This window comes from Scyliorhinus torazame, chromosome 5 (assembly GCF_047496885.1).
Source record: "Scyliorhinus torazame isolate Kashiwa2021f chromosome 5, sScyTor2.1, whole genome shotgun sequence".
Taxonomy (NCBI): Eukaryota; Metazoa; Chordata; class Chondrichthyes; order Carcharhiniformes; family Scyliorhinidae; genus Scyliorhinus; species Scyliorhinus torazame.
Genome location: NC_092711.1, coordinates 132,894,346 through 132,912,261, shown reverse-complemented (window position 1 = coordinate 132,912,261; position 17,916 = coordinate 132,894,346). Strand labels below are relative to the sequence as shown.

The window sequence follows — 17,916 nt, the reverse complement described above, 5'->3', positions numbered from 1 at the left end:
CCCTTTTACATGTGAATAAAAAGCTTTGAGATTCACCTTAATCCTACTTGCCAAGGACTTTTCATGACCCCTCCTAGCCCTCCTAATTTCCCGTTTAAGTACCTTCCTACTTTCTTCATACTGCTCAAGGGTTCCGACTGTCCCCACCCTTCTAAACCATACAAAAGTCTCCTTTTTCTTTTTTTATAATAATAATCTTTATTGTGAATGAGCTGGCACAGCGGGCTAATTTAGGGGGAATGCCATTTACGGGAGCGAGGGATAGGTTTAGGTATTTGGAGATTCAGGTAGCGAGGGAATGGACGGGGCTCCATAAGTGGAACTTAACGAAGCTGGTGGAGGAGGCCAGGGAGGATGTTAAGAGGTGGGATGCACTGCACTTGACGTTGGCGGGGAGGGTCCAAGTGGTGAAAATGAATATTCTGCCGAGGGTCTTGTTTATCTTTCAGGCTCTCCCGATCTTTATAGCAAATAGCAAAGGTCTTTTTTCGGAAAGTGGACACAATCATCTCTGACGTTGTATGGGCGGGGAAGGTGCCGAGGGTGGGGAGGACCCTGCTACAGAGGCAGAGGCAGCAGGGGAGATTGATGTTGCCAAACCTGTTTCATTATTATTGGGCGGCGAATGTACTCAAGGTGTGGCGGTGGTGGGAAGGAGAAGGGGTAGAGTGGATTAGGGTGGAGGAGGAACCTTGTAAGGGGTCCAGTTTGAGGGCTGTGGTCACGGCAGCGTTGCCAATGGCTCCGAGTAGGTATTCAGGGGGCCCGGTGGTGCAGTCCACGGTGAAGATGTGGATCAGTTGAAGAGGCATTTTAGGGTGGAAGGGATGTCGGTGCTAACGCCGCTGTGCGAGAATCATGGGTTTGAGCCGGGGGGATGGATAGTGTATACAGGAGGTGGAGGGAAGTGGGGCTGGTCAAGGTGAGGGATCTGTATTTGGAGGAAGGGTTCGCCAGTCTGGAAGAGCTAAGGGGGAGGGTAGAGCTGCCGAGGGGGAGTGAGTTCAGGTATCTGCAGGTTAGGGACTTTGCACGAAAGGTCTGGAGGGGGCTCCCTAGATTGCCGGGATACACCCTGCTGGAGCGACTGCAGCTTCCGGATGTGGAAGGGGAGGGAAGAATTGGGGATATGTATAAGTGGCTGGGGGAGCAGGGCGGCAAACGGGTGGTGAAGATCAAGGAGAAATGGGAAGCGGAGTTGGGAATGGAGATCAATTGGGGAGTATGGCGTGAGGTACTGCAAAGGGCAAACGGGACCTCCTCTTGTGCAAGGATGAGTCTGAGACAGTTTAAGGTGGTGCATATGACTTGGGTGAGAATGAGTGGGTTCTTTCAGGGGGTAGCAGTTGAGTGTGAGAGGTGTGGGCGGGGGCCAGCGAATCACCTGCACATGTTTTGGGGTTGTGTAAAATTGGGAAGATCCTGGGCGGGAGTGTTCGCGGTCTTAGCCAGGATAGTGGAGGAGGAGGTGGACCCGGACCCTTTGGTGACGATATTTGGGGTTTCAGAGAAGCCGGAGCTCATGGAGAGGAGGAAAGACTATGTCGTGGCCTTCGCCTCTCTGATTGCACGGCGGTGAATTTTACTGGAGTGGCGGTCGGCATCGCCATCGGGGGTAGCAGCTTGGTTGGGTGACCTGTACGACTTCCTGCGGTTGGAGAAGATAAAGTATGAGTTCAGGGGCTCTGCAGAGGGGTTTGAGAAAAGGTGGGGGACGTTTGTGACCGTGTTTGAGGAGCTGTTCATTGCAAGGAGAGGGGGGGGGGGGGGGAAATCTGCACAAAAGAAACTATAGTTTAATGTTGGGAAGAATGTTTGCCGGAGTGTTTATTTGCTGTAACTACTTTGATACACGTTTGAATAAAATGCGTTAAAAAAAAAATATATAATCTTTATTGTCACAAGTAGGTTTACATTAACGCTGCAGTGAAGTTACTGTGAAAAGCCCCCAGTCGCCACATTCCGGAGCCTGTTCGGGTCACAGAGGGAGAATTCAGAATGTCCAATTCACCCAACAGCACGTCTTTCGGGACTTGTGGGAGGAAACCGGAGCACCCGGAGGAAACCCACGCAGACACGGGGAGAACATGCAGACTCCGCACAGACAGTGACCCAAGCCGTGTTTTGACGAGGTTCACAATATCCCTCGTTATCCAAGGCTCCCTAAACTTCCCATGCTTATCCTTCATTCTCTCAGGAACTTTACTTTCCTGAATCCTAATCCACTATCGCTTGAAAGAGTCCCACATGTCCGATGTCGATTTACCCTCCAACAGCCGCACCCAATCCAAATTCTTCAATTCCTGTCTAATGTTCTCGTAATTTGCCTTTCCCCAGTTTAGCACCTTAACGTGAAGGTTACTCTCATCCCTGTCCAAAAGTACCCTAAATCTTATGGAATTGTGATCATTACTCCCAAAATGTTCTCCTACTGAAACCTCAACCACCTGTCCAGACTCATTCCCCAATACCAGATCCAGTTCTGCCCCTTCCCTAGTTGGACTAACTACCTATTGCATCAAGAAGCCTGCCTGGATACACCTTACAAACTCTGCCCCATCCAAACCCCTAGCACTAAGTGAGTCCCAGTCAATATAGGGGAAATTAAAATCCCCTACCACAACTATCCTGTTACTTTGCACCTATCCAAAATCTCTCTACCTATCTGCTCCTCTATCTCCCGCTGGCAGTTGGGGGGCCTGTAATAAACCCCCAACATTGTGAGGGAATCGAGGGTTTATGGGGATAAGGCAGGAAAGTAGAGTTGAGACCCTCAATTACGACTCAGGAGATGAGTTTGATAATACAAAGGCTTTAATTACCAGAGAACCAGACAGCTGCCGAGAAGTGTGCTCACTGCACGCTGCCTACTGAACGTAACCTTATATACAGCTTCCTGGGGGCGGAGCCGGAGTCCCCCAGGGTTCCAAACCCGGTCTTAAAGGGGCCTACGCATTAAAGGTACATGTGTATACAGATATCATTCATCACAAGAATTATCACATCAGATCGGTCACAACCTCATTGAATGGGCGGAGCAGGCTCGGAGGGCTAAATGGGCCTCCGTCTTGTGGTCTTCACTTATAAACCAGCAAAGAGCGATTGAGAACAAAATAAGGAGCAAGGAATTAGAGTACGAGAGAAAGCTAGGTAGAAAACAGACAGTAAGAGATTCTACAGGTCATCATAGATTATCATAGAATTTACAGTGCAGAAGGAGGCCATTCGGCCCGAGTCTGCACCGGCTCTTGGAAAGAGCACCCTACCCAAGGTCAACACCTACACCCTATCCCCATAACCCAGTAACCCCACCCAACACGAAGGGCAATTTTGGACACTAAGGGCAATTTATCACGGCCAATCCACCTAACCTGCACATCTTTGGACTGTGGGAGGAAACCGGAGCACCCGGAGGAAACCCACGCGCACACTGGGAGGTATTTTAAAAAGGAAGAGAGTAGCTGTCGTAAGTGTGGGTCGTTTACAGCACAAGTCTGGGGGAATTAACAATGGGGAATAAGGCATTGGCCGATGTGTTGAGCAGATATTTGTGGCTGTCTTCACTGTGGAAGACACAAATAACATCTCTGAAATGCTGGGAAATCAAAAGGTGAAAGAGGGGGTGCAAGAGGAACTTAAAACAATAACAATCACCAGGGAAAGGGTACTGAGAGAATTATTTGAACTGAAGGTTGAGAAGTTCCCCCGGGTCCTGATGGACTTCGTCAAAAATGGCACCTTTTAGCTTTCGAAAGAAATTGGTTTAAATTTTCCAAGGGCGGCACTCACAGCTCCAGGGTCCCAGGTTCGATTCCCGGCTTGGGTCACTGTCTGTGCGGAGTCTGCACCTTCTCCCCGTGTCTGCGTGGGTTTCCTCCGGGGGCTCCGGTTTCCTCCCACAGTCCAAAGATGTGCGGGTTAGGTGGATTGGCCTGGATCAATACGCGGGGTTACGGGGATAGGGCGGGAAAGGAGGTCCTTGTGGGGTTCCCTTTAGGAGGGTCAGTGCAGACTTGATGGGCCGAATGGCCTGCTTCTGCACTGTGGGGATTCTTATATCCGAAAATTCCCTAGATTCGGGAAAGGTCCCAATGGATTGGAAAACCACACGGCCTCAGACTGAAGGGACGATCCTTTAAAACCGAGATGATGAGGAGTTTCTTCAGCCAGAGGATGGTGAATCTGTGGAACTCTTTGCTGCAGAAGGCTGTGGAGGCCAAATCACCGAGTGTCTTCAAGACCGAGATAGATAGGTTCCTGATTAATAAGGGGATCAGGGGTTATGGGGAGAAGGCAGGAGAATGGGGATGAGAAACATATCATCCATGTTTGAATGGCAGAGCAGATTCGATGGGCCGAGTGGCCTAATTCTGCTCCTATATCTTAATGGTCTAAATGCAACGTGGAAGGAGGGAGACAGGAAGCAGGAAACCTATAGGCCCGTTAGTCGGACAATCTGTCCTTGGGGAAAATGCCAGGGTCCATTATTAAAGTAATAACAAGATGCTTGGGAAAATCAGAACGCAATGAGGTGGAGTCAACGTGGCTTTGTGAAAGGGAAATCAACTTCCACAAATTTACCAGCGTCCTTGGATGGTGGGGCAACAGGGTGGGTTAAAGGGGAACAAGTAGATGTGATGGCTTCAGGGGCTTCCGATTGCGGCTATACAGAGCTAAGCCGCACGTTCAGCAGCTCCCGCTTGGAACGGACTTTTGGGCTCTTTTCAGGGCCCCCAACAGCATTTTCTCGACATTTCCCGGTGTGGGAAGAAGATTGTAACATTCCCCCGACAGTGTATGGCTTGGACCAGGAGCGGGGCGACTAGGAAAGTGGTGGTGAAGCCAAAGAAAGTGCGAGGGAAGAAGAGCAAGGTGGTGGCGGGGATGCAGTGGGCGCAGGAGCAGCAGGAGGTTATCGAGCGCTGCTTCAGGGAGCTCAAAGCGGACCTGCTGGAGCCGATGAAGGCTTCTATTGACAAGCTGCTGGAGACTCAGATGGCCCAGGGGGTGGTGATCCGCGAGGTCCGACAAAAGATCTCAGATAATGAGGACGAGATCTTGGGCCTAGCGGTAAAGGTGGAGGCGCACAAAGCGCTCCACAAGAAATGGCAGGAACGGTTCGAGGAGATGGAGAATCGGTCGAGGCGGAAGAATCTGTGGATCCTGGGCCTCCCGGAGGGGTTGGACATGGGGGCTTATGTGGTCACCATGTTGAACTCGCTGATGGGAGCGGGGTACTTCCAGGGGCCCCTGGAGCTGGAAGGGGCCCATAGAGTGTTGGCGAGGAGGCCCAAGGCTAACGAGCCTCCGCGGGCGGTGCTGGTGCGGTTTCATCGGTTCGCTGATCGGGAGTGTGTGCTCAGGTGGGCCAAGAAGGAGAGGAGCAGCAGGTGGGAGAACGCGGAGGTTTGAATATATCAGGACTGGAGCGCGGAGGAGGCGAAGAGGAGGGCCGGGTACAATCGAGCGAAGGCGGTGCTGCACAGGAAGGAGGTGAAGTTTGGCATGTTGCAGCCGGCGCGACTGTGGGTCACCTACAAGGACCGGCACCATTATTTTGAGTCCCCGGATGAGGCGTGGGCCTTTGTTCAGGCCGAGAAGCTGGACACAAACTGAGGGTCGGGATGGGGAGTCGGGGGTGGGGATGGTCGGGGATTGTTGTTGTTGAGTTACATTTTGAGGGGGGGGTTCTTTGTTCTTGTTTATTTTTGTTTCGGTGAGGGTGGTTAGGGTGGGTTGGGCACTGTTTTGGTTGGATCTGTCAGGTGGGCTCTTGGAGGGGGGTAAGTAAACGGAGTAGGGGGTGGATGGCCGGTAGGGGGGATGGGGCCCCGTGGGGAGGGGAGGCCCGAGTCGGGGGTGAGGGGACTGGGCCTGTAAAAGGAGCTGCGCCAGAGGAGGCGGGGCCAGGCAGGTGGAAAGCGCGGGCTTTTTCCCGCGCTGAAGGCTGGAGGGGGCGGGGAAGTGTGTTTTTTTTCCCACGCTTGGGATGGAAGGGGGAGGCGGAGTCCTGCTGGTGGGTAATAGAGGGGGAGGGGAAGTCCCACAATGGGAGGAGTCGAAGGAGAAGCGGGAGAGGCCGGAATCAGCAGGAGTCAGCTGACTTGCGGGAGTGCAATGGGGGGAGTAATGCGGCTAGGAGGGGTCCTAGCTCGGGGTGGGGGGGGAACCGGGTTGCTGCTGGTATGGTCGAGTGGGAGCTGGAGCGAGTAGAAGGGGTTGGGACGGGGGTCTGCCGCCGTGGGGAACGGGCCGGGCGTGGCTGGCCGAGGAGGGGTTATAGCTAGTCGGTGGGGGAGGGGGGGCGGGTAGCCCCCTGAACAGACTGATAACCTGGAATGTAAGGGGACTGAACGGGCCAGTCAAGCGGGCCCGGGTGTTCGCGCACCTGAAGGGGCTGAAGGCGGATGTGGTCATGCTCCAGGAGACACACCTGAAGGTGGCAGACCAGGTAAGACTGAGGAAGGGGTGGGTAGGTCAGGTGTTTCATTCAGGGCTGGATGCCAAAAATCGGGGGGTGGCGATCTTGGTGGGAAAGAGGATGTCGTTCGAGGTGTCGAGCATTGTGACAGATAATGGTGGCAGGTACTTAATGGTAAGTGGTAAGCAGCAAGGGGAGAGGGTGGTGCTGGTCAACGTGTACGCCCCGAACTGGGACGATGCGGGTTTTATGCGGCGCATGTTGGGTCGGATCCCGGACTTGGAAGTGGGGGGCCTGATAATGGGGGGGGAACTTTAACACAGTGTTGGATCCGGCACTGGATCACTCCAGGTCTAGGACGGGTAAAAGGCCGGCGGCGGCTAAAGTGCTGAGGGGTCTTCAGGGACTTTTATGAGGAACTGTATCGGTCCAAGCCCCCACGGGAGGAGGGAGGGATGGGCCACTTTCTAGACCAACTGAGGTTCCCGAAGGTGGAGGAGGGACTGGTGGCGGGATTAGGGGCCCCGATTGGGCTGGAGGAGCTGGACCAGATGGGAGGGGTGGACCCTTGGAGATTTGTAAGGCCGGGGGCGAGGGAATTTTCATTCTTCTCGCTCGTTCATAAGGCCTATTCCTGGATCAACTTTTTTGTTATGAGCAGGGTGCTGATAGTGAGAGTAGAGGATACCGAATACTCCGCGATAGCCATTTTGGATCATGTCCCGCATTGGGTAGACCTAGAGCTGGGGGAGGAGAGGGACCAGCGCCGCTGTGGCGCTTGGAGGTGGGGCTGTTGGCGGACGAGGAGGTGAGCGAACGGGTCTGAGGAAGTATAGAGAGATACCTGGAGGCCAACGATAACGGGGAGGTCCGAATGGGGATGGTATGGAAGGCGCTGAAGGCTGTGGTTAGGGGAGAGCTGATCTCCATTAGGGCTCACAAGGAGAGGAGAGAACAGAGGGAGAGGCTGGTGGGGAAGATGGTGACGGTAGACAGGAGGTATGCGGAGGTGCCTGAGGAGGGACTGTTGAGGGAGAGGTGTAGCCTCCAGGCCGAATCTGACCTGTTGACCACCAGGAAGGCGGAGACGCAGTGGAGGAAGGCCCAGGGGGCGATTTATGAATATGGGGGAAAGGCAAGTCGGATGCTGGCGCATCAGCTTCGGAAGCGGGACGCAGCTAGGGAGATCGGGGGAGTTAAGGATAGGGGAGGGAGTGTGGTGCGGAGTGGGGTTGGCATCAATGGGGTCTTCAGGGACTTTTACGAGGAAGCTTTAGGTATTTGGGGGTCCAGGTGGCCAGGAGCTGTGGGGCCCTGCATAGGCTTAATTTCACAATGCTGGTGGAATCCTGGATCAACGATATGGCAGGGTTTATTAATCTGGAGAGGGTGAAAACCTGCCTCTCTGCAGAATGAAATTTCATGGGAACAGACAGATTGGCAGCTTGCAAATGGACGTTTTGCTGATCACACTTTGTTTTGGAACATTAAGGACAATTCTCTTTCAAAGCCTGTGGGCTGTTGGATTGTTTGTCTGAATGAACTATAAACTACAAGCTAAAACATCCTAAAATAGCAGGGACTTTCGAGATTCAATGCCCATCCTGGGGTCAACATTCACAAGATCGGACCCTGCGTTTAGGAGCCTACAGCAGACACCCTCCAGAGCGAGCCTGGTCAAGTTCTCTCTGGCGGGTAGTATTTTTGTTCAAGTTCTGAGTCTTGAAACTTATGTAACTGTTCAAAAAGAAGTCCGGCTGTGTTAAATAAAGGCTGTATTAATTCAACTCTTCTTGTGAGGACTGATTTGTCTGTTTCGTCAGTTGCCGCTCGTAGAGGACAGCAACGGGTCATTTTCGGGTTGGCAAGCTGCAACCAGTGGGGCGCCGCAGGGATCAGCGCGGAGCTCTCAACCATTTGCAATCGGCATTCGTGACTTGGATGAAAGGGCCGAACATATGGTTGCTAAATGCGCTGACGACACTAAGGTAGGCAGGAAAGTAAGTTGTGAAGAGGACGTAAGGGGTCTGCGAAAGGATGTGTAGGTGGGTTAAGTGAGCGAGAGGTGGTGGGGGGGGGGGGGGGGGGAAATAATAAGAGGCAAGTGGAATACAATGCGGAAAGTGCAAACTGTGGTACATTATTTTGAAGGGGGAGGGCCTGCAGAACTCCCGAGGTGCAGAGGGATCTGGGTGCCATGGTATGTGAATCACAAAAATGTTAGCACGTGGCTCCAGCAAGTAATTAGGAAGGCAAACGTTGGCCGTTATTGCAAGAGGAATGGAGTGTAACAGTTAAGGAAGTTTTCAGCAGCTGTGTGGGTGGAGACCATATCTGAAGTACTTTGCAGAGCTTTGGTCTCCTCAATTAAGGAAGGACATTATTGCATGTGATGAATGTCAGAATTTCAGGTATATTGTATTCTATGTATTTGGTGCAATGAGCATTAAAAGCCTGGGTTAGCATGTGTTTGACTGCTGCAGTACTATTTTTTTTATCTTGGTTTACAAGTCAAGAAACACTTTGGCTCCAAAGGATAATTAAGGCATCGTAAACATTGGGCTAACAGAATTTTGTTTATATGAAGAACGTCCCCTGGGGAGCAGATAATTAGAGGCACTGTGTTTAGCTTTAGTAAGATAATGTAGTCCATGGCAGGAGCCAGGGACTGAAGGAGTCAGGAGTTGAGTTTCGGTTCAGTTAAAGATTGGAATCTCGACAGACCAGCAGCTTCACCCAAAACAGTCAAGTTAAAAAAAACTTTTTGTGAACAAAACAGCAGTTTCCGAAAAGGCTGGCAGGTTAAACAGTTGTTTGACACAGGCAAGAATCTGCAAGCTCATTTCCTGAAAGGTCTCTCAATCTCTCTCTCATTTAGCCAAGATGTCTCTTCACAGCAAGTATTCCTGAGTCGGCTAAATATATTTAAAAGTGTATTTTGACTGCAAATGGGTTTTGTTTGAGTGGAGATAAAAGGTAGCAGTTACGATTCAGTGTTTCATTTTATTGTTAAACAATGTTTACTGGAAATTGAAAGCTATTTCTTGTGTGATGTTAAAGTTAGTTTAATCGTAGGTTAGTAATAAAGTTTGTTTTGATATACCACAATCCCTATTTATTTTTGTGTGAAATCACTCCTGGAGTGAGCTTTTCTTTCCTCACAGTCTTACAAAATTAAATTAAATATGGAGGTCTTTGTCCAGTAGCCTAGCAACTGTTGAGGCCTGGTCTGGGAGCCTATTATGTATTAGAAGCAGTTCACTCGACTGATTCCTGGTGTGAAGGAATCTGTTGAAGAAAGGTTGGACAGATTGGGGTGGTACCCATTGGAGTTTAGAAAGGACGTGAGGTGAGCTGACTAAGCAAATGAGATCCTGAGGGGGCTTGAACAGGGCGGCTGCTGAATGGATGTTGATCCTTACGGGAGACCTAGTTGAAAAATAAGTGGTGGAGGGTCTCCAATTGAATTCGGCGATGAGGAGGAATTTCTTCTCTCAGAGGGAGGCCAGTCTGTGGAATCGACTCCCCCAGAGAAGCAGCGGAGGCTGCGGGTCACTGAATACATTCCAAGCCTGGGTTACTAGAACCTTGACTGACAAAGGGAGTTGAGGGTTATTGGGGGGGGGGGGGGAAAAGGCAGGAAAAGTTGGGAGATGGCCACAAATCAGGTCAGCCATGGTCTTACTGAGGGGTTCCAGGGGCCGATGCGCCTGCATCTAATTCATAGAAACATACAAAATAGGAGCAGGAAGAAGCCATTCGGCCCTTTCAGCCTGTTCCGCTGTTCATTATGATCATGACTGATAAGAACATAAGAACTAGGAGCAGGAGTAGGCCATCTGGCCCCTCGAGCCTGCTCCGCCATTCAATGAGATCATGGCTGATCTTTTGTGGACTCAGCTCCACTTTCCGGCCCGAACACCATAACCCTTAATCCCTTTATTCTTCAAAAAACTATCTATCTTTATCTTAAAAACATTTAATGAAGGAGCCTCAACTGCTTCACTGGGCAAGGAATTCCATAGATTCACAACCCTTTGGGTGAAGAAGTTCCTCCTAAACTCAGTCCTACATCTACTTCCCCTTATTTTGAGGCTATGCCCCCTAGTTCTGCTTTCACCCGCCAGTGGAAACAACCTGCCCGCATCTGTCCTATCTATTCCCTTCATAATTTTATATGTTTCTATAAGATCCCCCCTCATTCTTCTAAATTCCAACGAGTACAGTCCCAGTCTACTCAACCTCTCCTCGTAATCCAACCCCTTCAGCTCTGGGATTAACCTAGTGAATCTCCTCTGCACACCCTCCAGTGCCAATATGTCCTTTCTCAAGTAAGGAGACCAAAACTGAACACAATACTCCAGGTGTGGCCTCACTAACACCTTATACAATTGCAACATAACCTCCCCAGTCTTAAACTCCATCCATCTAGCAATGAAGGACAAAATTCCATTTGCCTTCTTAATCACCTGCTGCACCTGTAAACCAACTTTTTGCGACACATGCACTAGCACATCCAGGTCTCTCTGCACAGCAGCATGTTTTAATATTTTATCATTTAAATAATAATCCCGTTTGCTGTTATTCCTACCAAAATGGATAACCTCCCATTTGTCAACATTGTATTCCATCTGCCAGACCCTAGCCCATTCACTTAGCCTATCCAAATCCCTCTGCAGACTTCCAGTGTCCTCTGCACTTTTTGCTTTACCACTCATCTTAGTGTCGTCTGCAAACTTGGACACATTGCCCTTGGTCCCCAACTCCAAATCATCTATGTAAATTGTGAACAGTTGTGGGCCCAACACTGATCCCTGAGGGACACCACTAGCTACTGATTGCCAACCAGAGAAACACCCATTAATCCCCACTCTTTGCTTTCTATTAATTAACCAATCCTCTATCCATGCTACTACTTTACCCTTAATGCCATGCATCTTTATCTTATGCAGCAACCTTTTGTGTGGCACCTTGTCAAAGGCTTTCTGGAAATCCAGATATACCACATCCATTGGCTCCCCGTTATCTACCGCACTGGTAGTCTGCCTTGTTGTTTTTGCTACCAAATTGGATAACCTCGCATTTCTCCAAATTATACTGCATTTGCCATTCATGTGCCCACTCACTCAACTTGTCCAAATCACACTGAAGGATCTCTGCATCCTCCTCACAGCTCACCCTCCCACCAAATTGAGTGGTTTGTATATAGGAATGGGGGTGAGGGGGGGGGAAGCAAGGATGAATTCTCAGGGGACATTAGGGGTAAGGGAGCAGGAAAAGAAGCCGTTGCCAGCAATTCTCTGGCAATGATGAGATGGGTAAGGACAGAAGCAGGCCGAGACCCATCCGGACAACCGTGGAGAGGCGTCGGAGGAGGATGCTGCGGTCCGCCCCGTCGAAGGCTGCGGGAGGGGGCATGAAAGTACGAGGAGGGAACGTTTACCCTCTGTCACGGCCTCGTGGTTGGGGACTTCGATAAGAGGGCGGGAATCTGATTGGAGGGATTCGAATACGGAGTTCTGGGAAGGGCGGGAACGGATTTGGGAGGAGACAATGCGTCCAAGGAGCTCGGAGAGCAAAGGGAGATTGGAAATGGAACAGCAGTTTCAGTGACAGAGGGGTCAACGGTAGGTATTTTAATTGGCGGGTGTTGGGGGTTGGTGGTCATGGAAACTGTGGTAACTCGATACTACAACGAATGCGTTGTTTAGAAGGAGCAACTTCTTTATATAAATAAATAGCGAAGTTTAACAATAACAGTAACCAGCAGAACAGTAATAATTATGAAAACAGGAGCTCTAGTAAAACAGGTTTTGCTTACAGGTCACCCTCTTGTAGGCTGCAAAGGCCCGCCCAAGGCTCGCACATGCTCAGAACCCTCAACAGACGCCAGTAAAACAACTACATAGGAGGTAGGCTAATAGGAACACTCTGCAACAGTAACAGAGGAGAAGGGAAATATACCTGAAGGCAGAGAATCGTTAAGAGTACTGGCTAACATAGGGGACCTGGAGGAGATCATTTGGTGGTCCACAGTTTAGTGGAGATAGGATAGATGGACACGAGGTGGGTCTCATGGACAGGATGAGTTCAGAGAGGGAAGACGGGAGAGATGAGACAATCATGAATCAAACTTGTCCCTCCCCACAAACCCCCCCCCCTTCCCAACATGAGGAAGCACACTCCAGCCAATGACGTTGCTCCATTACCTGTCCGGTCGCGCTGTGCACTCCCCGCTAACTTTTCCCATAGGTGTTGGGCCCGGGTTTGGAGTTCCCGGGCCTCCATCGCCCTCTTGCGGCTCCACAGAAAGTCGCTCAGCTCCCGGGCGCTTTCTTCCATCCGCCTGATGGGGGTTTCTGTGGGTCGGAGGGCAAGGACCAAAGAAACAAAGCGGGTTACCAACATGGAACCATGCTTCACCCCACTCCCTCTCCAAACACAAGGAAACAGAGGGACTATTGTAAGGTTCCTTGTTTGTTCCTGTTCATTCCCTTATTCCCACTTTCTTTTATTTTTGCCGTTGCATTTTTGATCCATGGATGTTTAATGGACCTGTGACTTTAAGGCAAAGCCTATGCTTTTAATTCAAACAGAAGGATCCAGTTTAAATTGGTGATTGCAGATGGACCAGCACCAATAACAGCGATTGGCCAGCATCAGTGATGACTCTGTTTGATTTGGCCCAAAGGGCTGTGCTGTGCCCGGTAACAGGTGGTGATTGGATCAGAGTCTGCTGGAATTCTTCAGAGCTTCAACGGCTGTGTTTTTGGATTCAGTTTGACACCTGGCAGACCCGAGGAAGGACTGCTGTCCGATCTCCTCTCTGTTTTCTCCAGTAAGGCTGTGTTTTTGAACTGGCAGGGAGCCTGTATGAATCTATGTACAGGAGAATCATTACAGGCTGTGCAGAGTCTACAACCGACCAGCTCTCTGCGGAGAAGGCTGATGTGAACAGACCAATGCTCTCTATAGAAAAGTGTCATACGAGAGTACCTTTAAGAAATGGGTGTTTATAAATGGGTGTGTATATAAATATCTGTAGTGAGAGTACCTTTAAGAAATGGGTGTTTATAAATGGGTGTGTATATAAATATCTGCAGTGAGAGTACCTTTAAGAAATGGGTGTTTATAAATGGGTGTGTATATAAATATCTGCAGTGAGAGTACCTTTAAGAAATGGGTGTTTATAAATGGGTGTGTATATAAATATCTGTAGTGAGAGTACCTTTAAGAAATGGGTGTTTATAAATGGGTGTGTATATAAATATCTGCAGTGAGAGTATCTTTAAAAAATGGGTGTTTATAAATGGGTGTGTATATAAATATCTGTAGTGAGAGTACTTTTAAGAAATGGGTGTTTATTATTGCAGTGATGTCAGAGAGTGGGTGGAGCTGGGCTGTCTGTCAACTTTTTACTTTCGCTTTAGGCTTTTTGCTGCAGGGTGGGTTTGGTTTCATTTTAATTTTGGAGAAGCTGCAATCACAGCAGGATGTTTGTGAATCTCTGCAAGCTTATGAATGTTCATTTGCTGATTTCAACGTGGTAACTGTTCTCAGTAGTGAAGTTAAGCCTGATGTCTTTCTGTTAAAAGGTGTTTTAAGTCTTATGGATGTTAGAAGGAAAGCTTAAAGGATTACTTAGTGTTGTATTCTTTGGGGGTTGTACTTGAATTGATGGTTGCTAAGATGTCCACTGTATGTTTTAAAAAGGTTAACTTGAGTTCATAGAATAAACATTGTTTTGCTTTAAAAAATACTTTTCCATTTCTGCTGTACCACACCTGTAGAGTGGGCCGTGTGCTCCCCATACCACAATCTAGTAAAAGTTGTGCATTCCATGATCCACTTTGGGGTTCTCTAAACCCTGGCCCATAACTAAAGGCAGAGTGCTGGAAATAACCGGTGAACTGAAAGCAGAGTTTAATGTGAAGCAAAGGGGCTTCTCCAAGAAAAGCTGTGAGTTATACAGTTCTGAGCTACAGAGAAGATCGTTACGGTGGCCGAACACTATTTTCCACACAATCTTTTCTGGGATATGGGGCGTTGCTGGCTGGGCCCAGCATTTATTGCCCATCCCTGATTGCCCCTTGAGAAGGTGGTGGGTGAGCCACCTTTTGAACCCGCTGCAGTCTCCATGTAGTTTCGGTAACACTCACAGAGCTGTCGGGGAGGGAGTTCCAGGATTTTGAGCCAGCGACACTGAAGGAACAGTGGTTGCACTGTTGCCTCACAGCACCAGGGACCAAGGTTAATTTCTAGCCTTGTCTATGTGGAGTTTGTACGTTCATAAGAATCATAGGATTGCTACAGTGCAGAAGGAGGCTATTTGGGTCATTGAGTCTGCACCGACCCTCTGAAAGAGCACCCTACCGAGGCCTACACCCCCCGCCCTATCCCCGAAACCCCACCAAACCGACACATCTTTAGACACTAAGGAGCAATTTTAGCATGGCCAACTATCGAACCTGTACATCTTTGGACTGAACTGCAAACTCCATGCAATCACCTGTGGTCAGAATGGAACCCGGGCGTCTGGCGCTATGAGGCAGCAGTGCTAACCACTGTGCCATCCATCCCGTGTCTGCGTGCGTATCCTGTGGGTGCTCTGGTTTCCTCCCACAGTCCAAAGACCTGCAGGTTCAGTGGATTGGCCATGCTAAAAGTGTCCATCGGCCTCCAGGGATGTGCAGGTTAGGTTGCAGGAAAGGGTGGGGGAGTGGACCTCAATAGAGTGCTCTCTCGGAGGGTCGGTACAGTCTCGATGTGCCAAATGACCTCCTCCTGCAGTGTAGGAATTTTAGGGAAATGATAAAGCACAGAAAAGAGGCTCTTCGGCCCATATCAATGATTTGGACGAGGGAATAAGATGTAACATCTCAAAGTTTGCAGATGATACCAAATTAGGTGGGAGGGTGAATTGTGATGAGGATGCAGGGATCCTAAAGCATGATCTGGACAGGTTGGCCGAGTGGGCAAACCAATGGCAGATGCAGTATAATTTGGATAAGTGTAAGGTTATTCACTTTGGAAGCAAAAACAGGAAGGCAGATTACTACCTGAACAGTTGTAAATTGGGAGAGGGGAGTGCGCAACGGGACCTGGGGTGTCCTTGTGCACCATTCACTGAAGGTAAGCATGCAGGTGCAGCAGGCGGTAAAGAAGGCTAAAGGTACGTTGGCCTTCATTGCGAGAGGTTTTGAGTATAGAAGCAGGGATGTGTTGCTGCAATTGTACAGGGCCCTGGTAAGGCCACACTTGGAATATTGTGTTCAGTTTTGGTCTCCTTCTCTGAGGAAGGATGTTCTTGCTCTCGAGGGAGTGCAGCAAAGGTTTACCAGACTGATTCCAGGGATGGCGGGACTGTCATATGAGGAAAGATTGATTAGGTACCAGACTATTCCCGTACCAGCCTCCCCGAACAGGCGCCAGAATGTGGCGACTAGGGGCTTTTCACAGTAACTTCATTTGAAGCCTACTTGTGATAATGAGCGATTTTCATTTTTTTCAGGTTGGGATTGTTCTCGCTGGAGATCAGAAGAATGAGGGGGGATCTCATAGAGACTTATAAAATTCTAACGGGACTAGACAGGGTAGATGCAGGGAAGATGTTACCAATGAGGGGTGCATCCAGAACCAGGGGTCACAGCCTGAAGATTCAGGGTAAACCATTTTGGACAGAGATAAGGAGACATTTCTTCAAAGAGTGGTGAGCCTGTGGAATTCATTACCACAGGACGTAGTTGATGGTAAAACTTTGAATATATTCAAGAGGCGGCTGGATACAGCACTTGGGGAGAATGGGCTCAAAGGCTATGGAGAGAAAGCAGGATTAGGCTGTTGAGTGGATGATCAGCCATGATTGTGCAGCACGGTAGCATTGTGGATAGCACAATTGCTTCACAGCTCCAGGGTCCCAGGTTCGATTCCCGGCTTGGGTCACTGTCTGTGCGGAGTCTGCACATCCTCCCCGTGTGTGCGTGGGTTTCCTCCGGGTGCTCCGGTTTCCTCCCACAGTCCAAAGATGCGCAGGTTAGGTGGATTGGCCATGATAAATTGCCCTTAGTGTCCAAAATTGCCCTTAGTGTTGGGTGGGGTTACTGGGTTATGGGGATAGGGTGGCAGTGTTGACTTTGGGTAGGGTACTCTTTCCAAGAGCCGGTGCAGACTCGATGGGCCGAATGGCCTCCTTCTGCACTGTAAATTCTATGATAATCTATGATTGTGATGAATGGCTGAGCAGGCTCAAAGAGCCAAAATCCCTCCTCCTGCTCCGATCTTTTATGTATCTATGGAGCCTGCACCGACAAAAAAAACTAGCTTAATCTACAATTATCAGTTTCTTGATCTTCCTTTGGTATCATATTTAATAGAATTAAATGATGGAAGGGGAATAAGAACAATGGCAGGGTTGGGGGGAGAGAGCAATGGGGGAGTTTGAGTCTCAAAGAGTAAATGCCGAATGGAAGAGCAAGAATGGCCTCCTTGACCTTGTTGGGGTCCATCAGGAATGGGGGATTCAAATTGGGAGGGGCGGGGAGCCTCCGGCGCCGCAGCGCCACCCGGCGGCGGGGAGGAGCTGTCAGCCCGCGGACGCATTCGTGCGCGCCTGCGCCCCGGGAGACGACCGCCGGCCCCGCAGCGCCACCCGGCGGCGGGGAGGACTGGTACCCCCCCGGCGCCGGGGAGGTGTCCGCCGGCCCCCGCAGCGCCACCCGGCGGCCCGGAGGACCTGCAGCCACGGGAAGGCGGAGGGTGTGAAGAGAGGCAGCCGCGCATGCGCCGCCAGCCAGCCGGCGGCGCCTCCATCCCAGCTGAACCCTCCAGCGAAGGGAACCCCGAACTCCTTACGCTCCAGCAGCAGGCGAACCCCTTGCGAGAGCTCCTGGGGCAGGCGGATGGTCTTCAGGTGGCCGATCCCCGGGTGCCGGCGGTGCGGGACCTGCTGCTCCGGGAGGCGTCGGGCCTCTTCCCCCAGGCGCTGGGCCGGGCTGCTGCTGAAAGGCTGCAAATAATAATAATAATAAAGAGAGCGAGTGAGACAGAACAAACATACCGGCGGGGGGCGGGCGGAAACAGCGAGAAATGCAGCCGCGGGCGGCGACCTTACCCGCACTAGGCCGCACATCCTAAATCGACCTGGGCCCGCCGCCATGGTAACCGTGCGTCACCTCGGAAACCTCCCCCCCGCCTCACCAACCCTGAGTAAAGGTTCCGGGGGTGAAGGAGGGGGAGGGGCCTGATGGTGCTTCTGCCCTGTCCCATAGCAGATCGGTCCACCGCATGAGTTGGATTGGATTTGTTTATTGTCACGTGGTCCCGGGGTACAGTGAAAGGTATTTTTCTGCATGTGCCGCTCAAAACAGATCCTTTAGTGAATGAAAAGAAAATCCGTCGCAGGGAGGTGTAGAAAGAGGATCTGTATGAGAGAGTCGCCAGGCTCCGGAGCGCCATCTTGACTGGCGTCATCACAAGAGGCTGGCATGCAGGGCACA

General features: G+C 50.5%; 1 protein-coding gene across 1 annotated transcript in view; it reads right to left on the bottom strand.

Annotated features, from left to right (window-relative positions):
• mettl17 (methyltransferase like 17) overlaps window positions 1–17,633 on the bottom strand; it is a 33,389-nt gene extending 15,756 nt beyond the window's left edge. Inside the window, exons 1-3 of the mRNA XM_072501357.1 lie at window positions 17,532–17,633; window positions 17,273–17,426; window positions 12,631–12,780 (exon numbers count right to left, since the gene is read on the bottom strand). Of these exons, the coding sequence (XP_072357458.1) occupies window positions 12,631–12,780; window positions 17,273–17,426; window positions 17,532–17,576 (349 nt within the window). The 5' untranslated portion in view covers window positions 17,577–17,633. The remainder of the gene's footprint in view (window positions 1–12,630; window positions 12,781–17,272; window positions 17,427–17,531) is intronic.
• Window positions 17,634–17,916: the final 283 nt, after the last annotated feature.